Source organism: Sarcophilus harrisii, chromosome 5 (assembly GCF_902635505.1).
Source record: "Sarcophilus harrisii chromosome 5, mSarHar1.11, whole genome shotgun sequence".
Lineage (NCBI taxonomy): Eukaryota > Metazoa > Chordata > Mammalia > Dasyuromorphia > Dasyuridae > Sarcophilus > Sarcophilus harrisii.
The window spans coordinates 59,638,758-59,662,998 of record NC_045430.1 but is presented as its reverse complement, the minus strand read 5'-3'; the positions used below and the strand labels follow the sequence as shown (position 1 = coordinate 59,662,998).

The 24,241-nt window shown below is 37.0% G+C and overlaps 1 protein-coding gene across 1 annotated transcript in view; it reads right to left on the bottom strand.

Moving 5' to 3' along the window:
- TSPAN11 (tetraspanin 11) overlaps nucleotides 1-24,241 on the bottom strand; it is a 144,046-nt gene that overhangs the window by 18,168 nt on the left and 101,637 nt on the right. The window contains exons 4-5 of the mRNA XM_003771316.3: nucleotides 7,751-7,825; nucleotides 3,551-3,655 (exon numbers count right to left, since the gene is read on the bottom strand). Of these exons, the coding sequence (XP_003771364.1) occupies nucleotides 3,551-3,655; nucleotides 7,751-7,825 (180 nt within the window). The remainder of the gene's footprint in view (nucleotides 1-3,550; nucleotides 3,656-7,750; nucleotides 7,826-24,241) is intronic.

Here is a 24,241-nt window from a genome sequence, read left to right as displayed (position 1 = left end):
TTGTTTTTGCCAAAGGCACCTTCTCTATATATAACCTTGATCTTATTCTCTCCCATCTTTTCCAGATGATTGTTCCACTTTCACTGATCCTCTCTAATTTTTAATCTCTTCTTGTGTCTTACACATACACTGGCCCTGAGGCTCACCTGTTTTCTCATTCTAAAAAATAAAACAAAACAAAAAAACAATAACAAAACCAAAAATTCCTCACTAAACCATGCTATTCTGGCTATCACGCTATTGCTCTCTTTTTTCCCTTTTCAGACTAACTCCTACAAAAAGGCATCTATACACATTGCTTCTATTTCCTTTCTTCTAAAATCTCTTGAATCTGGTTCCCAAACCTCATCATTCATTTGAAACATATTTCTCCAAAGTTTCCAAGTATTTTTTAATTGCTCCATCTGATGGACCCCTGAGATGCCTATCCAGGGACCCCTAACTCAGAGACACTTTGTGAACTAACTGGACCTTATGACACACTCTTGCAACAATATTCCAGGGTGCAAGGAAATGTCCCTGTCAGCAAGCTATTTTTATGCACTCTGGCCCCACATTTGCTGACTGTTCCTTTAACCTCACAATATACCTTGCTCTTGAAAGTAGCCATAGAGCAACATCCCCATTTCCTAACTGGACTATCTGTCGGCCAGCTTGGCTGCCCTCCAGAAATCCCCCTTCAAAGCTCTCAGCTAGACCTCAGTTAGACTTTCCTCTGAGTTTAGCCCACTTTCTTTTGTACTCATAAAGTCAAGTGATTAAAAGAGAATTTCCTTGAATTCTTTCAAGCTGTCTCCAAATCAACAGCATCATTAGATTCCCTCCCCCCCCCCCCCCCCAGCCTCTATTTTTTGCAACTTGATTGCAACATTGGTCATTGCTGACCATCCTCTCCTGCTTCATACTCTTCATACTAGACTTTTGAAACACTGATCTCTTAATTCTTCCCTTTCCTGTCTGAATCCTCCTTTGCCAGATGTCCATCCATGTCATAGCCACTGGGGATATACATCAAAGCTCTGTCTTGGACCCTTTTTCTTTTCTCTGTATGCTTTCTACAGTGGTGACCTCGGCAATTCTCAAGGTTTCAATTATTGATATATCATGATCTATAACCAAAGCAATAGGATCCCATTCCTCTGTTCTTCCCTCTTCACCTAGCTCAGATAACTAAGTTTTTTTTTTTAAACTTTTTCTCCTTTTAATTATCTCTTTATGATCCACCCCCTAAAGCTGGTTTGTTTTGGTTGTGACTATTCCTTCCCTGATTCCTTCCTTCTTCTTAACCTCTTTTCTTCTTTCTCCTTCTTCCCACTTGTTTCCCTGGTGAATTTTATGTAAACACTTCTAATTGCTCTAAACTGTTTATCTTTCTTGGTTTTTCTTGTATTCTGAGTTTATATTCCAAAAACTCTTTTCTTTCATCTAGAATGATTGAATAACCTCTATTCTAGTAAAGATCCATTTCTCCTTTGTAGGATTATTTTAAAGTTTTAAAAGAGTGAGTTATTGTTATTTTTGAAAGTCTTTTCCTTTTGAAATATATTCCAATTTTTTTCTTTTTTAAAGTAGTTACAATTGGTAATTGAACTCTTTCCATCTGATTGTTTGTGGTATTGTTCTTGACTTGAAAGTTCTGTATTTTAGCAATAATATTTATAATGTTTTCCATTTGGATTTTTTGGGAAGTGATAAGTGAATTTTTCCTATTTTTCTCTTTGTCTTCTCGTTATAATAGATCTATGTTTTCTTTTATGATTTCGTCAAAGTTTTAAAGTGTTTTTTGTCAAGATTTCAAGAGAATAGAATAATTTATAAATTGCCTTTATTTGACCTACTTTCCAGGTCAGATGTTTTTGATAGTTGATCTCTTATTTTTTCTTTTAGTCTTTTGACTTTTTCCCTAATGTTTCTTGCTGTCCCATGAAATCATTGGGTTATATTTGTTATATTTCATTTTTCATTGAGGAAAATCCATGGCTAAGCTTTTCTACATTTTGTCTTAAGCTATTTCTTTTTGCCCACACAGAGCTCTAATTACATTTTTTTCCCCCTCTTGCTTCAATTTTTTCAAATACCTTTGGAGTCCTTGTGGCCAGATCATTTTCCCTCTGAGGCCCTGCTTATACTTATTGTGGAGTGATTTCTTCTGCATTTTACCTCTTGGATGTTTCTTATTCAATTGTACTTCCTCATTGTATTTGAAGATACCTTCAGCTTACTTATCCCCCGCCATCTGCATCCAGAAAAAGAACTATGGAGATCAAATATAAATCAACACATGCTATGTTCACTTCTTTTTTCTGTTTTTTCCTCCCCCATGGTTTTTCCCTTTTGTTCTGATTTTTCTCTCCTAACATGATTAATAAAGAAATGTGTATTAAAAATTAAATTAAAAAATTACTTATCCCTCCTGCTTCAGCTTCTGGACTGAGGTTTTGTGTCGGGGCTAGGTACTACCCCCCATTTTTCCTTTTAGATGGAGTAGATATACCTTGTTTGATTTTATTTCTTCAGTGATCCGAATGCTGCTGATGCTATAGTTCTGAATGAGTTGACTGGCATAGGCTTCATTCTCTGACACGATCTCTGGCTTTTGCCTATCTCTTGGAAATGCAAAGAAGGTTCAGCCCATCTCTGGCTCCTTCTCCTATACAATCTCAACCGTAAGTTGGTTCTGTCCTCTGATAACACTTTCAATTTTTCTTCTAAAAGGAATGCCAACCTGCCTTTGGTGCATATATAACAGCTATTTGGCCACAGCAAATTCTCTTTATGCTCATACTTGCAGGAAGCAAGAGTCTGAGTTCTCAGGTCCCTATTAATCTTGTTGGAAGCTCTTGTAGGTCTCTCTGGTAGTGAACTGTTGCTATAAACTGTCTGATCTTCTAAGAAAGGCTTTATTTATTTATGGCAATCTTTTGCTGAGCTGTTCATGGGTATTTAATTGACCATTAGTCACTTCCTGCCAATGATCCAAAGCAAACAGAAGCTGAGCACAGCTTGCATTTAGAAGGGGATTTATATATGTTCATCATTGAGGATTATACCTCTTCCTGCCCTTTCTACTCTCCCACTTCAGTTTCCAGGATTTCTGTTTTTCCTCTGCTCTTTGTCTGTTTGCCTTTCATTGTTCACAAATAGTCATCCACTTACTCTTTTGGAGATGCTAATAATATGTTCCTTAAATAACTATCTCATTATTATACAACAAATAGTAAATTCTGTCTGTGGTTTGATTCATACATGTTTTTCTTCCTACCTGTAAACTGTGTTCCCCAAACTAACATGGGTACATTTATTATAGGTGAGCACTTTGCTACAAGAGGGCCACAAATGAAGAAAAAAAAGATGTGGCTTCCCAGAAAAAAAATGTCTGTAGTTCCATTATTCTGTTCTTGGATACTTGCTTGAATATGCAATTCTCTTAGGTATAGTTAGCTTCCTTTATACAGGGGAGCTTGGGAGGTGAAGGATGTGGAATGGATTTAGAGACCGAATTAATACAGGGAATAGGATTTGGGAGGTAAGAAAGGGAGAGGCATCTTACATCCTGCTGAAGTTGGTCCACTGAGTATGTGATCTCCTTTGCTCTGGGTTGGCCATAGTTCTCAGACAGAGTCTGGTTCAGATGTTGTTTTAGTTCTTCACTTAGCTGGGGGGAGAAAGGGGGTAGGTAAGTAGGGAGGGAGAAGAGAGAGGGAAGGAAAGAGGGAAGAAGAGAGGGCCGGAGGGAGGGAGAGAAGGAGTGAGGAAAAGAGGAAGAAAGAGAGGGGGGAGGGAGGGAGGGAGGGAGAGAGAGAGATCAGAATGAGAAAGTATAACTTAGACACAACCTGCTTTTAAGAACCTTTATATCCAAATCCACATCTATCCATCCTCTGCTTAAGTTCATGGTCATGCAACTTACTATGAGTTGATCAGCAATGATGGTGTTCCTTGGTGCTGGTCAGAATGTAGCCTTTTGCCTTAGTTTCCCTATGTATGTGACCCAATTTCCTACAGAGTCAGGTCCCAACTCCTTAATCTAGCTTTCAGTAAGCTCCCTTTGGCCCCAGCCTACCTATTCTGGAAGCGAGAGTGAGGCTCATGACTTGGTCCGACTCTGTCTCACTGAAATCCAACTGAAGCAGGAGTGCTTGAGATGCCATTGGTCTTGTCGAGAACAAAGAATGAATGACAACAAAGATTCTGCATGAGGGGAGTATTTCCAGAGCAGATAATGTGAACTAAGCCTTGCCACACATATTTCTTACACTGTGGTTCATTATTATTATGGTCAGAGTTTAAACCCTCTCCTTCAATGGATACTGTGTGTATTTGGGGAAGGAGTGAACCTGAGTTTCCTATGTTACCTGTAAAATATCTGCCGCCCTCTGGGAACCCAACCTCTGATTCAAAAAGCAGCTGGGAAAGGCTACTATTTTCCCTCCTCTTCCTCTTCCTACTCCTTTTCTTCCTTCTCCTCCTCCTCCTTCTCTGTTTTCATTTTTGATGTTTTGAAATATAGCTCTGAAAATACAGCCCATTGTGTTTTAAAGGGACCTATTTGATTATATCTTTAAATACAAATCATTCTGGCTTTCATCGAATGATCAATAATGACCAGCTCAAGCCTTTGGCTCATTATTTAGGTTTTAATGCCTTAGAAAAATTGTAAATAGCAGTTCTGGCCAAAAACTTTGGGGTTTCTCCTCCCCTATAAATATCTTTGGGGTGATAAATTGGGCCAATTTTTAATTCTTACTGACACGGACACCTCAGAAACCCTTAATTTAGAAAGGCCAAGGTGATCCACTGCATCCTGGGCCACTGGCAGATGTCTTGACCTTGATCTTGCCTCTAGACTCAGATGACTCTGGAGGAGAGAGCAAGCTGAGTGACTGCACAACTCTGCCTCATTTAACTGTAATTTACACTCAAGTCAAGACATTCATGTCATTGGTACTCTTTGAAACAAGGGACAGACAACAATAACAAGAGCAACAGTAGTCATTTCCTGTCACAGAAAATTTCTTCTATAACCAAGATGGTAGAGTCATTGACTCTTAAAAATGAGTTATTCTTGCTAACCTCTGCATCTTTGCCTGTGATTAATCCTCTTATCTAAATTCTACTTTTTTTTTTTTTTGCTGAGGCAATTGGGGTTAAATGATTTGTCCAGAGTCACATAATTAGGAAATGTTAAATGTCTGAAGATGTATTTGAATTCAGGACCAGTGCTCTATCCATTGCATCATCTAGCTGTCTCCTAGCTATCTATCAAGACTTGGTTTGAAATTTTCCTTGAAGGTGTTCCTAACTACCCAAATCATCATAGCTCTCTCCCATATCTAATTTCCTATAATACTCATTGCCCATCTTATAGATGGATTTTTAGATCTGGGAAACGCCTTAGAAATCATGTATAAATATCTTTGGTCAGGGGTGACCTGTTCAAAATGACATGGTAAGTGGCAAATCTGAGATTTATACTAGATTCTCCTATCATTAAATTCAGGGTTATTTCCATTATACCACACTGCCTAGTATTTCTGTAATCTTCAGTTTTAGGTATCTCTTTCTAAATTGAATAGGTATCTTTAAGTGGAAGTAGATGACATTGTAACAGGCATATTGTAGGGTGCATTTCTGTTCAGATATAGGCTCTGCGCTCTCTTTCTGTGAGAGTCTTTAATCATAAACTTTTAGAGGACAAGGAACTTGACATTTTTCTTTCAATTCTCAGTATCATCAGCCATAGTTCCTTACACATAGATGGTACTCATTAAATATTGATTGATTAATTAGGTTCTTAAATCATTGACTAAATTATTGAACCTAGGGTTGAGAGGGAAATAAACTCATCCTCTGGCTTTAGGGAAGAATTGCTCCATAATTATATCAGATTGAGGCTCTCTGTCTGACATAGCCACCTGCAAGTTTAGGCTTTCATTCCTCTTGCCTGGATTAATGCAATTGGTTTTAATTGCTTGGTATCTCCCTATCCAGTGTCTCCCCTTTCCAATCTCTTCTCTTTATAGCTGCCAAAATGATTTTCTTAAAATACAAGTCTGGTCTTGCTGTGCAATAAATTCTAGGCCTTGGCATTTAAAGTTCATCATAACCCGGCTCCAGCCCATTTCTCTGGATGTTTTTACACATTTCTGCCCCTCATGAGCTATCTAGTCTTGCCAAACTGTCTTTCTTGTCTTTTTTTACACATGATATTCTATCTCCCCATCTCCATGTCTTTGAACAGGGTGTCTCCCATTCCTGGAATGCACTCTCCTCTCATCTTGGGCTCTTAGAATTCCTAGTCTTTGCAAAGGTTGGCTCAAGCCCCACTCCTACATGAGGTCTTTCCTGATCCCCCAGATGTCGGAAGGAATCCCCTTATAACATCTTACTTTTATTTGATTTATATATTTTGTATATACTTGTATGTGTATGTGTCATTTCTCTAGCTAGAATACAAGTTTCTTGAGGAAAGAATGGCTTTTTTGTCTTTGTATCTTTTTAAAAAGTTTTCAATAGTATTTTATTTTTCCAAAAACATGTAAAGATAGATTTCAACATTCATTTTTGTAAGACTTTGTTTTCCAAATTGTCCTCTTTACCTCCCCCCTTCCCTAAGAAAGCAAATTCTCTGAATGTGCAATTAAATATATTTGTCATTTTATGCAAGAAAAATCAGACCAAAGGGAAAAAAACCATGAAAGAAAAAAAAAACAAACAAAAAAGGTGAAAATACTATGCTTTGATCCACATTCAGTCTCTAAAGTTCTCTTTCTAGATGTGGATGCTATTTTTCCATCCTAAGTCCATTGGAATTTCCTTGAATCACTGCATTGCTAAGAAGAATCAGGTCTATCATAGTGGATCATATAATCTTGTTACTATGTACAATGCTCTCTTGATTCTGCTCACTTCACTTAGCATCAGATCATATAAGCCTTTCCAGGCCTTTCTGAAATCAACCTGCTCTTCATTTCTTATAGAACGATAATAATCCATTATCTTCATATACCATAACTTATTTGGCCATTGCTCAGTTGATGGGCATCCACTCAATTTTCAATTCCTTGCACTAGAAACATTTTTGTACATATGAGTCCCATCATCTCTTTCATGATGTCTTTGGGATACAAACCCATTAGTTTTGTCTTTGTATTTTTAGCACAAGGCTTAACACATCATAGAAACTTTGATTTTTTTTTAAAGAATCTTTGCTAGGAATAATCACAAAGAATTTATGATGGAAAATGCTATCCGCATCTAGAGAAAGAACTCTGCATGCACATTAAAGTATACTCTTTTCATTTTTTTGTGTTTTTTTTCTTTTTGGTCTGTTTCTTCTTCCACAATATGACTAATATGGAAATGTGGAAACTAATATATATATCACCTAAATTACATACTGTTTTAGGAAGGGGAAGGAGAGAGAAGGAGGGAAGGAGAAAAATTTGGAACTCCAAATTTTGTAAAAATGTTAAAATCGTTTTTATATATAATTGGAAAAATAAGTGTTATTAAAAATGAAAAAAGAAAGAATTATCTTTGTGAGGATGAAGCAATGAAGCAGCCAAGAAGAATGAGCTGTTGGTAGAGAAATTTGTCAGAGGTATAGGGACACTTGGGGATATGGCAATTTCTCTGCCTCTCTATCTTCTCTCTGCCTCATTTTAGTTCCTCTCTCTTCCTACTCATAGAACACATAAAGATGAGACCTTGAAGGAAGATCCTGGAGGCAGAAAGCTAGTCTACTCACCTTTTGGTAGTAAAGATGGGCAAGAACTCCGGCCACCAGCTCAATGAGGAAGATGACAAGCAACAGGCCAAAATACTAGGAACAAAGAGAGAATACAATCATTTGGGTTGGATTGTAGAAGCTGGGGTGTGTGGAAACTAGACTAGTAAAACTAGACTGGCTTCTTGCACCATCAGCATTGATCTCAAAGAAAGAGAGAGGAAATAGATGGATTCCACTAGTGAAAGGACTATTATGTAGAAAGGGAGTAGATTTATTCTGTTGACTCCAGAGGAGAGAAGTAGCACCAATGGGTAGAAATCATAGAGACTGATTTTGGCAATGTAAGATAACTTTTCCCTGACAATTAAAGTTTTTCAAAAATGGAATGTCACCTAAAGTAATGAGGTCTCCGGTGCTAAAGGTATTCAAATAAAATTCCTTAGGAACTTCTTGTTGGGAATATTGTATATGAGATAGGGCATATATTTGAGCTCAAGTTCTCCTGATTCCAAGTCAACAATTAGCTAGGAGTTGACTTGGAATCAGGAGGTTGTTATTGTTGTTGAATTGTTCAGTCATGTCTACTCTTCATGATCCCAGTTTTTTATTTTTTATTTTTGCAAAGATACTGGAATGTCTTGCCATTTCCTTCTCCATCTCATTTTACAGAGGAGGAAACTGAGGCAAACAGGGTGAAGTAACTTGCCCAGGCTCATATAGTTTGGTGTCTGAGGTCAGATTTGAATTTGGGAAGACGAGTCTACTTGTCCAGCTATTTTTCTCTAAAAAAAATAAAGCAGTTTATTTCTGGAATTCTCTGGAACTTTTCCTCTCTTCTCTTGACAATCTCTTTCTTAGTGATCTCAACAGATCCCATGTATTCAATTGTGATCTTTATGCAGCTGACTCTCATATCTACATATGGAGCTATAATTGGTCTGCTAATATGGTAGTCTAGTACCATAATCTGCCCTACTTTTTGAATATCTTGAATTGGATATCCCAAAGGCATTTCAAATTCAACATATTCAGAATTGAATTTATTATCTTTTCCTATAAATTTGCCTCTCTTCCTGACCTCCCTATTTTTCTTTTGGGCACTATTATCATTTTAGCCATCTAGTTTCACAACCGAGGAATTTCCTTAACTCTTTATTTTTAACCAGTTGCAGGGTCTTATTTATTCTATCATCAGAATATCTATTATTCTGTTGGCACTTTTGTAGTATAACCATGCTAAGTCATACCCTTGTCACCTCTCACCAGACTATCATAGCAGTTCCCCAATTGATATTTCTTCAAAACTTCTACCCAGTCCAATCCATCTGTACCATAGCTGCCAAACTAATATTTGTAATTCACAGTCCGACTATGTCAATACCCTGCCTATAGATGCTTCAGAGTTTTTTTTTCCATTTCCTTAAGATAAAATACAAAATTTCTTGGCATTTAAAGCACTTCATGACCTCACTCTAGATGATTTTTTGAGCTGATTATACATGACTCCTACTCCCACACTCCATATTTCAGTCAACTAACTCTTTGTTCTTCCCCAATTTTTCCTTTCATTTTCATGTCTCAGTGCAGGTTGCCCCCTACCTTGAATGTTTTCCCTTTTCACCTCTAGTTCTTGGAACCATTAGCTGTCTTCCAGACTCACCTCAATATCACCCCTTTAAAGAAGTCTTTTTCTGATTTCTCTAGTTGCAATTTTCCTCCTACATCAATGTGTACTCTATTTTTGAAATATAGCTTTATTTACTTATCTCTCTCTCCCATTCCCTCCCTACCCATTGAGAAAGCAAGATTTACAAAACTCATTATAAATATGAAGTCACTTAAAAAAAAAAAGAAATATTGTATCCACTGACACATAGAATGTAGGCTTCTTGAGGGCAAGGGCTATAGCTTTTTTTTGTCTTTATACTCCCAGAGCCTAGCTTAGTACCAGCTACAGAAAAAGCAATTAATATAAATGTTTATTGATCGATTGATTGGCTCCACTGACTCCAAGAGAAATTCTGAAGAGCTCAAGTTTCCCTCCCCCCTCCCAATTTCTTCTCTCTTTTGGCAATTGGCTCCCGCCTAGTCTCTGGAGGTGGGTATAATTTAACATCTGCTGGGTTGGCTACATGGTACTCTAACAACAGTGATTAGAATGTTTTGCCTCATTAACTTGTTGATTTTCAGGCTTCACGGTGGTAGTGCACCTGTGAGTCCTACAAAGCACGAGTAATGTGCCATTAGAATCTGTGGAGGAAGCTGGGTGTCTTCATTAAACGTAGGATGTTGGCCGTGAAGAAGGTGAAATCTCTGGATATCCTCAGAGTCCTTCCCCTTCCACTCACCCTCAATCCAAAGTTAGATTTCAATCCCAACCCTGATTTCTCTTTGATCTGTGAATTGTGTGTTAATGGCTCAGCCCCATGCTGGTTCCTGGGAAAAATACCAGCTATAGCTGATGTTGAAGGGAATGGGGGGAGGAGTAGTAGAAAAGATTAAAAAAAATAAAGCAGTTTATATCTTGATTTAGTGGCAAGCTAAATTAGTACATGTCATCTCCTTAAAGGCATGTTCTAAGGAATCACACAGGCTGTCAGACCTGAGCTGAGTTGTCAGAAGTTGGGAGGATCTCTCAAAAAGATAAAATAAAATGCCAAAGGATATTCCTTTCCTTTAGCTCCTTCCTTCTTCCACCTAACAAGTTCTGATAGACAAAACACCTTGGGAGAAAAGTCAGTGTCTGACTCCTAGAATAAGGATAAGGTTAACTGGGTTCCTCTAATGATATACATCATTCTGTAGGGCTGTATGACCAAAGACTCCCAGTCACCGGACTCCCAGATGAAGTGGCCAAGGAGGATTCTGAAAGACTCCCAGATGAAGTGGCCAAGGAGGATTCTGAAAGAAGTTTAAAAAGTGATTGTTTATATAGTGGGGTGGGGTGGCACTGAATCATTAGTACTCTGGGCTTTAAAAAGCCTCAGGGATTTAATGGACAAGCTTTTCTTCATCCCAATCAATTTACATTTATTGATTTTGTTTATATATTACAATTGTTTGATTCTAGTGCCCGGAATGGCCAGAGACTTGGCTCAATGATGACCCTTGGTCTGACTGGATGTTTTCTTTCTTTTTTTTTTTTTTGTGGGGGGGATGCGGAATTTTTTTTTCTTTTCTTTTTTTTTTTATTATAATAACTTTTTATTGACAGAACCCATGCCAGGGTAATTTTTTACAACATTATCCCTTGCACTCACTTCTGTTCCGATTTTTCCCTTCTCTCCTCCTCCCCTAGATGGCAAGCAGTCTTATATATGTTAAATATGTCTCAGTATATCCTAGATACAATATATCTGTGCAGAAACAAACAGTTTTCTTGTTGCACAGGAAGAATTGGATTCAGAAGGTAAAAATAACCCGGGAAGAAAAAAAAATGCAAACAGTTTACATTCATTTCCCAGTGTTCTTTCTTTGGGTGTAGCTGCTTCTGTCCATCATTGATCAATTGAAACTAAATTAGGTCTCTTTGTCAAAGAAATCCACTTCCATCAGAATACATTCTCATACAGTATCGTTGTTGAAGTATATAATGATCTCCAAGTTCTGCTCATTTCACTTAGCATCAGTTCATGTAAGTCTCTCCAGGCCTCTCTGAAATCATCCTGCTGGTTATTTCTTACAGAACAATAATATTCCATAACATTCATATACCACAATTTACCCAACCATTCTCCAATTGAAGGGCATCCATTCATTTTCCAGCTTCTGGCCACTACAAACAGGGCTGCCACAAACATTTTGGCACATACAGGTCCCTTTCCCTTCTTTAGCATCTCTTTGAGGTATAAGCCCAGTACTAGCACTGCTGAGTCAAAGTATGCACAGTTTGATAACTTTCTGGGCATAATTCCAGATTGCTCTTCAGAATGGTTGGATTCGTTCACAGCTCCACCAACAATGTATCAGTGTCCCAGTTTTCCCGCATCCCTCCAACAGTCATCATTATCTTTTCCTGTCATCTTAGCCAATCTGACAGGTGTGTAGTGGTATCTCAGAGTTGTCTTAATTTGCATTTCTCTGATTAATTCACTGGATGTTTTCAAGAAAAGGCTGGATGACTACTTGCTGGATATGCTGCAGAAGGGAATCATGTTCAGTATGATTCAGAATAACTGGCCTCTATGAGTTCTTTGTTGAACATAGAAATAATTATAATAATCATTATTATGAATTCAAAATCAATTATTGTTTTTAAAAAATACCTATTGAACTAGTTTAAGTCACAGCTATATTTGACTGTATTTGTCCAAATATAGAATGCCTTATAGTAGAGACTACACCTATAATATGAGATTTCTTTGATTTAAAAAAAATCAATTTTCTTTTATTTTAATTTCCTCATTCTCGATCTCACATTCCCTCCCCTACTCATTGAGAGAGCAAGAAATGAAAAACTCATTAGTTTTGACATCGCCCTCCTGATGTCATGGTCTTCTTTAAGAATGATGAACATTAACAAAAACTTGAACTCAAGTTCTATTCATAAAAGTTGATAGAACCAACTCTCTATCCACAATAGTGACTCATATAAAATTACCCATGTTACAAATCAGTTATGAAATCTGTTAACCATTTTTATTTGATAAATTTCTTTTGTTCATTTTTATTTCCATTGTTCTTTTCATCTTTATAACTTTGTTAATCATTATCTTAATGAGAATTTGATTGTGAATTTCTATATAAGCTGATTATGGAAAACAATTTAGTCTTTATTCCTACTGTTTTGTTTTCTTTCTTTACTTTTTTTTTTTTTTTGCTGAGGCATTTGGGGTTAAGTGACTTGCCCAAGGTCATATAGCTAGGAAGTTTTAAATCTGAGGCCAGATTTGAACTCAGTTTCTCCCAACTTCAGGGCTGGTGCTCTAGCCACTGCACCACCAAGCTGCCCCCTAGTATTTGTTTTCAAAAAAACTAGTGAACAAGAACAAATCTGAGTCACTCAAAACAAATTTCTGCCTTTGCCATGTTCTCTGCTCCCTCCTCCCCAAAACCCAAACCAAAATCAAACCAAGAAAAAGAAAAAAAAATGTGCTTCAATCAGACTCTTTGTCGGATCAGTTCTTTACCTAGATAGATAGTATTTTTTTTTTTTTATGATGAGTACCTCAGAATTTTGGTGAGTTATTGCGTTGATCAGAGTTCTCTTTCACAGTTGATTATCTTTACAATATTATTGCTACTTTGTAAACTATTTCCCTGGTTCTATTCATTTCACTTTGTATCAATTCATATAAATCTTACCAAGTTTTCCTAAAACTGTGTATATGCGTGTACAGACATATAGACATGCAGGGAGTTATTATTAGATTGTTTTTAATCAGACTGTTTTTAACAGTAAACGAAGCTTTCATAGAATTCCCTCAACCGGTGTCCATCTCTGCAACTAAATAGTCTTAAAGAGTTTCCTAGGTACACTGAGAATCATTTACCCAAGATCATGCTCAGGTTGGGGCAGGGGCACCGTATTGTACAGAGTGCCAGGTCTGGAGTGGGGAAGACTCATCTTCTTGAGTTCAAATTTGACTTCAACCATTTATTTACTATGATCCCAAGCAAGTCATTTTACCCTGTTTGCCTTAGTTTCCTCATCTGTAAAATGATCTTGGAGAAAGGAATGGCAAACCACATTAGTATCTTGGCCAAGAAAACTTCAAATAGTGTCACAAAACGTTGTTGAACATAATTGAACAACATGTTAGGAGCAGGATTTGAACCCTTGCTCACTATTTCAGTTTTGATGGCTCAAAATGAACATAAGTAGCAATTGTTTCTGTTCTATCAGGAAACTCTTGAAGGTTTTCATCTTCCAGATTGATTCTTTTGTGAAGGCAAACTAGGTCATCTTTTGCCTCAATTTTTACCTAGCCTTTAATTACTGAACAAGCATTGCCTCACACAAAATGAGACTTGGGAAAGTCTTTAGCTTAAAAAGGTCAAGGTCTCCCCTTTTGGAGCCATTGCTGTTCATTCTGATCTTTGTCTGGCCATGGGACTCCAATGGCTCTGGAGGAAAGGATGTGGCTGATGACTTTGCTCATAGCTCTGTCTCCTGATGTCATTGCTCACCTTCAAGAATGATGAACATTAACAAAAACTTGAATTCATGTGATCCTGATCTTGAAACCAGCTCTCTATCCACTATAGTGACTTTTATACAAAATTATCCATGTTACAAATCAGTTGTGAAATTTGTTCAGCATTTTTATTTAGGTAAATTTCTTTTGTTCATTTTTATTTCCACTGTTCTTTTCATCATTCTTTTCATCATAACTTTGTTATCATTATCGTAATGGGAATTTGATTGTAAGCCACTCTGAATTTCTATATAAGTTAATTATGGGAAAATTCAGTCTCTATTCCTACTAAGATAGTATTTGTTTTCAAAAACTAGTGAAGAAGAACAAATCTGAAACATTGAAAATTTATCTGAACTAAAGCTGATCCTGCACTAATAAATTTCCTTCCACTTCACTGGTGGAAAATATTTTGTTTGTAGATATGGATTTAAAAACAAGGCTTCCAGCATATGATGCACTTTTGTTATAGCAACCTCCCAGAAACATCTGGTTAGGTCTGCAATTCTACAGATCTCACTCTGTGAGTGCTACAGCATTAAAAAAAAAAATCCCCATTTCTGATCTACCTAAGGCATTTTCATGAGGAGCCAAGAATTGGACCCTTTGGGTCTTTCAGACACAGAATCCCAGAATATTTGTGCTCTGAGGATTTGTAGAGTTCCCCTAGTTGGACTGATTCTGCCTCAAGGCAAGGTGCTTCCTCATGTCCTTGTCCTCATTCACATAGGTACCATCAGTTCACAAACTTTCATCCAAGGCATAGGCTGAAAGCTGAGGCTTACAGATGGAGAAAGGAGTAGGAGAGTAGGAATGAGAAGGTCAGTTTTCATACAAAATGATGTGGTCATAACAATGTGAATGACCTTAAAAAAAAGTGTAGAAGGAGCCCAAATTCAGCCCTGATATCTTGCAGCTGGGAAGCTTCAAGCCTCTACTTTGCTTGAGCATCAAGGAGATTATAAAAACAGGCAGAGCAAGGGTTGATGATTAAAAAATAAACAAAACAAAACCAAATAGCCAGAGAAAACAGAACCAGCTGTTTAAGAAGTAACAATTGGGTGTGTTATTTCCTGGAAGATAGTTGCAGGGTCAAGGCAGCCAGACCTGGGGTTTAGAGGCTTGGCTGCTCCTGCAGAGGAGAGATGTGGAATGGGAGTCCCAGAGTTACTGCTAGAACAACATTTCAGTGCTGGGAGAATGGAAGAGAAATGTTTCCTTTCCAACTCTGGTGGTCTGCCTGTGTTATGCTTGTAATGAAATATCTTCCAGGACTCCAGGAGATAGATATATCTCCACATAGGATCTCCTCAGGGAGATCATTAGCTTGAGTTGTCAACTAATGTTCATTGTAGCTAATTAATGCCCAACAGTTGAGTCCTGAAAGACTGGTTGAGGCTCATAGTCAAATATGCTTCAATAGGAATAAATTATGTTACCAAATTCAACACAAAATCCCTTGGAAAAGATTCTGAGCTCTCACAAATATTGAAGAGGGCTAGATTTCTGCTTTAGCTTCCTAACCTGGTTCTTGTCTCTAGGATCTCCCACAAATTGTGCATATCATTATCACATAACAATTCTCCAGTTTTGATCAAATCATTCCCCTCTCAAAATTCTCCAACAACTCTCCATTATTATAAGATAGAATCCAAATTGCTTAGCTTGGCTTTCAAAGCTCTCCATGATCTGATTCCAACAACAACCATTTATCACATAGAGAGCATTGTACTACATACACTGTGCTAGGGGAGATGCAAAGCTTAAATAAGACATAATTCTTTGCTTCACAGAGTTGATAGACTAATGAGGGGATAAAATGCAATATTGTTGTTCAGTGTGTCCAACTGCTTATGACCCCGTGGAGCATAGCACTTCAATTCCCATGGAGTTTTCTTGCATTTCCTTCTCCAGTTAATTAAGGCAAACAAAGTTTAAATGTTTTGCCCAAGGTCTCACAGTTAGTGTCTGAGGTTATATTTGAACTCTGGTTTTCCTGATTCTTGTCTAGTGTTCTTATCTACTGAGCAACCTACTTGCCTCCAAGGCAAATAAAGGTTAAGTGACTTGCTTAGAATCAGGTAACTAGTAAGTGTTCAAGTCTGTATTTGATTTCAGCTGTTCTTGACCACAAACCCAGATGTCTGGCCATATTTTCTTCAGGCCTTAGCATAGTTAGAAATTTAAGCTACATGGCATCCCCTAATTATGGCAAAATGACCTGAAATGAGGCTACGCAGATAGCCCTCTAATAGAGAATTATTCTCTAGCTTTATAGCTCTTTCAAGCTCCAAATTAAGGACTTTAGCCTTTAGATTTTTCCCTCTGGCTTTTTTCTCCTCTTCTGAACTTAAACACACAAATCAAAAAAAAAAAAAAATACATACACATATATGTGGAAGGCTATCTATATAAGACACAAGAAAGGGGAATCTATATAAAGCCTTTAATCTCCATCCCATACATATTTGCTTTTGTTTTTAAAGTATATAATTAATTCTATGTGTTACTTTCAAACTGTCCTGCTTGTATCAGCTTCCTATTTCTTCTGTTCTCTGTATCAAAAAAAAAGTAAGTAGCTCCTCCTCTTTTTTCTTAAAATTTATTTGTTTAATATTTTTCCCCAGTAACACGCAAAACATTTTTTTACATTTATTTTTTTCTAAATTTGTGAGTCCTAGCAATAAACTAGAAAGACATTTTTATAGTCAAAGGTTCTGATAAAGGCTTCGTTTCCAAAATATATAGAGAATTGACTCAAATTTATAAAAAATCAAGTCATTCTACAACCAATAAATGGTCAAAGGATATGAACAATTTTCAGATGAAGAAATTGAAACTATTTCTAGCCATATGAAAAGGTGTTCCAAATCATTATTGATCATAGAAATGCAAATTAAGACAACTCTGAGATACCCCTACACACCTCTCAGATTGGCTAAGATGACAGGAAAAGATAATGACGAATATTGGAGGGGATGTGGGAAAGCTGGGACACTGATCCCTTGTTGGTGGAATTGTGAATGGATCCAACCATTCTGGAGAGCAATTTGGAACTATACACAAAAAGTTATCAAACTGTGCACATCCTTTGACCTAACAGTGTTTCTACTGGGCTTATATTCCAAAGAGAACTTAAAGGAGGGAAAGGGACCCACCTGTGCAAAAATGTTTGTAGTAGCAAGAAACTGGAAACTGAGTGGATGTCCATCAATTGAAGAATGGCTGAATAAGTTATGGTATATGAATATTATGGAATATTATTATTCTGTAAGAAACAACCATCAGGATGATTTCAGAAAGGCCTGGGGAGACTTACATGAACTGATGTTGAGTGAAATGAGCAGAACCAGGAGATCATTATACACTTCAACAACAATACTACATGATGATCAATTCTGATGGACGTGGCTCTCTTCAGCATTGAGAGTATCCAAACCAGTTCCAATTGTTCAGTAATGAAGAGAATCTGCTATACCAAGAAAGGGAACTATGGGAAATGAATGTAGACCACAACATAGCATTTCCACTCCTGTTATTGTTTGCTTGCATTTTTGTTTTTCTTTGCAGGTTTTTTTTTACTTTCTTTCTAAATCTGATTTTTCTTATGCAGCAAGATAGCTGTATGAATATGTATACATATATTGTATTTAACATATACTTTAACATATTTAACATGTATTGGACTACCTATCATCTAGGGGAAGGGATGGGGAGAAGGAGGGGAAAAGTTGGAAGAGAAGGTTTTGCAAGGGTCAATGTTGAAAAATTACCCATGCATATGTTTTGTAAATAAAAAAGTATAATAAAAAATAAAATAAAAAAATAAATTTGTGAGTTCCAGATTCTCTCCATTATCCTCACCCTCAGCTCCCATTAAGAAACCACATATGAAGTTATGCAAAATATTTCCATAAAAGTCATGGTGTGAAAGAAAACATAGATCTCCCCCCCAAAAAAACCACCCCCAAATCCTCAAAAAAAGAGAGAAAGAGAGAGAGAATGAGAATATTTCAATCTGTATTCAAATACAATCAGTTCCTTCTCTAAGTATGAATAGAATTTTTCATTATAAGTCTGTCAGAATAGTTGTGTATCACTGTACTGCTGAGAATAGAAGTCATTTGCAACTGATCATCCCAAAAGGAATTCAAAAAAGGTAAAAGGCATATATGGATGAAAATATTTATAGCAGCTCTCTTCTCAGGGCAAAAAATTAGAAATTGAGGGTTTGCTCATTAATTGGAGAATGTTCTATTGGAAATAATGAGCAAGATGCTCTCAGAAAGAAAAATCCCAACAACTGGAAAGTCCTCCATGAACTCAAGCAGAGTGAAATGTACAAAGTAATAGCAATGCTCTGGGATGGCCAGCTGTAAACGACTTTGCTATTCTCAGCAGTAAAAAGATCCACAACTACTCTGAAGGACTTACGTTGAAAATTCCCAGAGAAGGAACTGATTGTGTCTGTCTCTCTCTGTCTCTCTGTATCTCTGTCCTGTCTCTGTCTCTGTCTCTCTCTGTTTCTCTCTGTCTCTCTGTCTTTCTTCCTCTTCTTCTTCTTCTTCTTCTTCTTCTTCTTCTTCTTCTTCTTCTTCTTCTTCTTCTTCTTCTTCTTCTTCTTCTTCTTCTTCTTCTTCTTCTTCTTCTTCTTCTTCTTCTTCTTCTTCTTCTTCTTCTTCTTCTCTCCTCTCTCTCTCTCTCTCTCTCTCTCTCTCTCTCTCTCTCTCTCCCTCCTTCCCTCTCTGTCTCTGTCTCTCCTTCCCTTTCTCCCTCTCTCCTTCCTTCCCTCTCTCTTTGTCTCTCTTTCTCCCTCTCTCAACCTCCCTTTCTCCCTCCCTCCCTTTCTTTTTCTCCCTCCCTCCTTTTCTCTCTTTCTCCCCCCTCTTTCCCTCTCTCCTTTATTTTCTTTGAGGGTTTTGGGGGTGGGAGTCTGCTATAAGTATTTTTGTACCTATAGGTCCTTTTCCTTTTTAAAATTTATACCATTCCACTTCTCTCTTTCCCTTTCTCTCAGTATTTTCTTCTCTCACTCCTTATCCCCCCCTTTTTGGCATCACTATTGCTAACTCTCTTTTCCCTCCCAACTGTCCTTTTCCAGTTAAAAACTGAGAGAAAAATAAAAATATCATAAAAATAGGCATCTTTAAGCCAAATGAATCCACACACTTTCCATATCCACAAATGTATGTCTCAGCACCTTATGTCCAATATCTTTTTGTGAGAAGGAGGAAACATTTTTCATCTTAGGTCCTCTGGAGACATGGTTTATCATTGCATTAATTAAAGTTCTTAAGTAGTTTAAAGATAATTCTCTTTACAATGTTGCTGGCAGTCAGTCAATTAATAGGCCTAAAATGTGGTAGGAACTGTGCTACCTGATAGGGATACAGAGAAAAGTAAAAAAGCAGTTCCTGTTCTTGAAATAAATTGTTTTCTTGGTTGTGCTCACTTCACAGTTTTTAGTTCACACAGTGTAGGATTCCCTGAAATAATCTCTTTCACCATTTCTTATGGTATAATAATGTTTCACTTTATTCATAAACCACAATTTGTTCCTTAATTATTTAGGACAATCTAAGATTCCTCCCCAGATTCTAATACTTTGCTTTCCTTCTCTTCCCCCACCTCGTCATCTTCCTCCTCTCTTAGAATTAGTAAGTTTGTTTTGTTTGTGATTTTACCTTCCTGATATTATCCTTCTTAAATATCCCTTTCCCCCACTAACATATACTTGCTTGTTTTCCGGTTGAATTTGATATACTTTTACACCAAATTGTGAGTCTATGTGTTTTCAACTCAAAATGCCATTTATCTGAAATAATTTTAAAAATTAGAACAAAACCAAAAGATTGAAGAAAACTATATATCAGTTATTATTTAGGATTTCTAGACTCCCTACCTCCCTGAAGTGAGTCCTGTAATTCTTAAATTATCTCTCTTTAACTTTTTTTTCCAGGTCAGTTTATTTATGATTTTTTAGACTCTTCCCTTCTGCCTCCCCACTCCCCCAGTGTCTTAAATTATCTCTCTTTAACCTTTTTTCCAGGTCAGTTTTTTAAAAATATATAATTGATATATGCATAGTCTTCTTTTCAATTTTTTAGTTTTGCTCTATCATTCTAATTTTTCTTAATGTCTCATGGAGTCATTGATTTGTTTGTTTTATTCCAATTTTCACCAAGTCTTTCTTCGGTAAGGTTTACTCATTTCTCTTCTAAGTTAATTGTTCTGTTTTAATTTCTTTTCTGCAGGGCTTTCATCATACTTTTTATCTCTTGCTTCATTTTTTCTAGGTGTTGATGTAATTCTTGTAGAAAATCTATTTTTCTCCTTTGAGTCATTGCTTTCAGTTAAGTATTATTCACTTACTCTTTTGGAGGATATTAAGAGTCAGAAATTTTTTTTTTTTTAGCACTGATCAGTGGTTTTTTAAAAAAAAATTATCTCTCCAGCTTTAGTTCTTCAATTGGGGCTGTTAGCTTTCTCCATATCTTTTTTCCAAATGAAAATAGTTTTAATGCAATACTTAAGAAAACATGACATGCTATTTGTCAGCTACTCCATTTGGGACATTTCAGATAATTAAAGATGGAATTTTAAAACAAAATAATTTTAAAGATTAGAAGAAAATTTCCAGTTTCTCAGTACACTAAATACTGTCCTATTCATCAGAAAACAAATGGAAATATCTTTTATTGAATATCTGAGAAGTTTGATATAAAGATTTCTTTCCCATTAAACTGTTTGAAGCTTTTCAGTTTCAATCAAAATTTGACCTTTTGTAATTGCCTCTATCCTTTGTTTGGCTAAGAATACATAGCTTCCCAATAACGGTAATAAGTATATGATCTACTTCCCTTCTAATTTTTTTATGGCATGAACTTTATTGTTAAGGTCACATATCCATTTGGAATTTATTGTTGGCTTTGGTATAAGGTGTCCCACTGGATCTTTGAGGTTCTGAGTGCTAGATCTTCAGGGCCCTGTTTGGCATCTCAGGATGGAGTATTAGGGACCTCAGGGTCCCTAGGTTTCTCTTTTGGAGTACTACATTATCATCTTATAAGTTCTTTACTCTTGTTACCTCCACAAACAAAGCCTTTCAGGCCACATATATCCTTGGCCCATCTCTGATAGCACTGGGAAGCTATCCTGTAGAGGCATTGGCTTTGTCAGCAGGCCTCCTTTCCTATTGTCTTGGGCTTCTGGATGATATTTTTTGGGTGTATTTCTATAGTGGAAGAATTCACTTCCCTGAAGTTTTTCCACTGGATTTCTTGAATATTATTCTATCTGGTATGAATTTCAGGATTTTTATGTGAGATTATTAGGACTGTCTTTTTTCTGTTTGGGCAGCCATTTTGGCCAAATATCTGCTTGAGCCCTTTCCAATTAATTAATTGATAGGCTAAATGGACAGAGGTCCACATCTGGTGAACTGTTAAATCCCTCCAAAAGTCAATGAGTCCCTAGAAGGTCCCTGGGAAGGACCTGGACCAATGTGCTCATCCAGGCTGTGGATACCATTTTAGGAATTTCCATATATTGTTGCTGTTATGTCATAAGAGATTGATTGATTAATTGCTATCTACCTCATTGATTCAATCTTATTAAATCCTTACCATGTGACTCTAGCCAAGAAAACTTTTAGAACATCTTGAATTGTAGGCTGGTCCTAGGCAGAGGAGGTAAAGTTTAACTTAAGAGGAAGGAAATCCCTTACCAGGAATTCCCTTCCCCTCATCCTTTTTAAAGTTTTTCTTTCAGTTTTCTTACAGGGTTTGATTGGAAAGTTTTAAATTGTGCTGCTATGCATGCAAACTTTATGGTTTCCTGGAAACAGGTCTGTAACTATCTTCTGGCTTCATGCTGTAATTAAAGCCATTAGCCCTAATTTTTCTCTTAAGCACAGCTTCTCCTGAGTAAATTCTTATTTTGAAAAGGCCTTGATTTTCCTTCAGAGCTCAACTCAGATTCTACCTTCTATATAATCCTTTCCTTAAACATTCCAGATTTCTCTCACTTCATCTGAATACCTAGGTTACTTATTAGAAGCCATTATTGTGTTACTAATTGTAATAGTCCCATCTCCCCATTCCATAGCTACCTTGGCTGCAAGAAGCTAGACAGGAGAATGTGCTTGAAAAATCAATGATAGTTCTCTGGCCTCTTAGAATTTGAGATTTAGGAATGTAAGGCTAGAGCCTGTTATTTTCACCTAGGAAGGTTATAGGGCCAGACTGAAGCTGATCTGTATTTTGGACCCTGAGCAAGTAGCATGGGCAGGGCAAAACTGAGGATCTACATATTCTTAAAGAAATGAGAGACATTTGACTGTGGACACTGATCTTCACAAGAAAAAGAAACATTTTAACTCAGTTCCTAATCATGAAATGACTGAGAATCCAACTTCAAGGTTTACTCTCCTCTCCAGACTGAGGGATAATAATAACAGCTAACATTTATACAGCAATTACTTTGTGCCAGACTAAGATGAGAAAAGACAAAGACATATTTCAGCCCTAGCTGTGTTTCCAGTTTTGGGAAGGATGAATCTGGGAATCAAATAAAATGTTTGTCTCTATCATGTGAATTATGCTTCTGCTTTTATGACCTTTGATTTGGGTACTCCCTGTCTTTCATCAGAGATGACTCAATCAATAAACGTTTATTAATTCTCTGTGTGAGATACTATGCTAGAAGCATTCCCACCTGCAAAGGGATGGGACTAAGGTGTGAGAGGCGGCCAACTTTCTGAGAACTAGAGAGAACTCAATTGTTATTCCAGAGCATCTCTAGTACTGGGTGGTACACATGACAGATGGGTGAGAACATGTCAGACAACCTGATGAAGGACCAGATACTGCTCTTCAAGTACCTTCTTCCAGTGTCATGTAATTTATTTGACTTTCCTGACATGACCTACCCAATACAGGCAGTTTGTATAACATGGGATTGGAGTCTTAAAAAGACAGAGTTGAGAAGGAGCTTAGAAGTCATCTAGACCAATCCCTTCATTTTCAGATGAGTTATTGATTGAGGTCCAGAGAGGATGCCCAAGGTCACTCCTGCTCTCAGCTGCAGAGCTAGTAGTTGAATGCAGGATGCTTAAAATGATGATTTATTCTGTTATGTTATACTGTCTCACAAATAATAGTAGAATCAATGTTATAAATGTTGGTTAAACTTTCAGTCCAACACACACAGACCTCTTTAAACTATAATGTATCTGGACTTAAAGAGGTTTTGCAGAATTAAAAGAGTTTGTCAGTGTTGAAAGCAACGAATCTTTTTATTTGGTGGATTTAAGGCAAGGCTATTTGGATTAATAGGAGATGCCCAGAGAAGTAAGGAAGGGGAGGGACTGAATAATGCTCATATTCAAACCCAGGTTATAACTGAGATAGTACAATACAAAGAGCACTGACTATGGAGTCAGAGGATCTGATTCAAATCTCACTTTGACTACTTACTATCCATACAGCCTTAAGCAAACCATATAATTTCTTTTGACCTTAGTTTTCTCTTTGGAAGGTTATACTAGATAACTTCTGACATCCCTTCTAGCTTTGGCTATATGTTCCTATGAAACTCCAAAGAGCATTAGGGAAGGACAGAAAAAGAAAATCCAAGTCAAGACAAAGGCATGATGGTCTTTAAGCCAAGGTGGGAAGAAGAACTCCTTTATTATTTTGTAAGGAGTTTCTCCAAGCACTCAGCACGTTGTCACACCAAGCTCTCACCAATATTATGGATGGAACTCCCAAATCTTCTATCATTCCATGCATCTAGGGAGCCAAGACATATGAAGAAGATTATGTGATAGGTAAAGGCAAGGGGCAGCTAGGTGGTACAGTGAATAAAACATGAGGACCTGAGTTCAAATATGGCCTCTAATACTTACTAGGTATTTACTAGGTATTTGACTCTGGGCAAGTCACTTAATCCCAATTGTCTTGCCCCCTCTTCTCTCCCCGCCTAAAACAAACAAACAAGCAAACAACAACAAACAAAATTACAAAAAAAAAAAGACCACCAATAAGAAAAAATCAAATCAGATAGTTAAAGGCAAATTTGAAGTATCATGGATTAAGGACCCTAGAAACAAAGTAGTCCAACTGCCTCATTTTGCAGGGGAAGAAACTGAGGCACAGAGAAGAATTCAGATCCTTTTGACACTGAATCTTTCATTCTTTCTGTTTCCTCTTGCTTTTGTTTGACCTATAAAGACACAGGAAGGGAGACACAATCTGAAAGTTTTGGGGAATTAGAAGTTTCTAGCTCTAAGAGTTCCAGAAAAGGGAAGAACTGACAAGAAGAAAAAGAAGACATGAGTAGGAGAGAGATAAGTTGTTGGGAAAAGATTAGG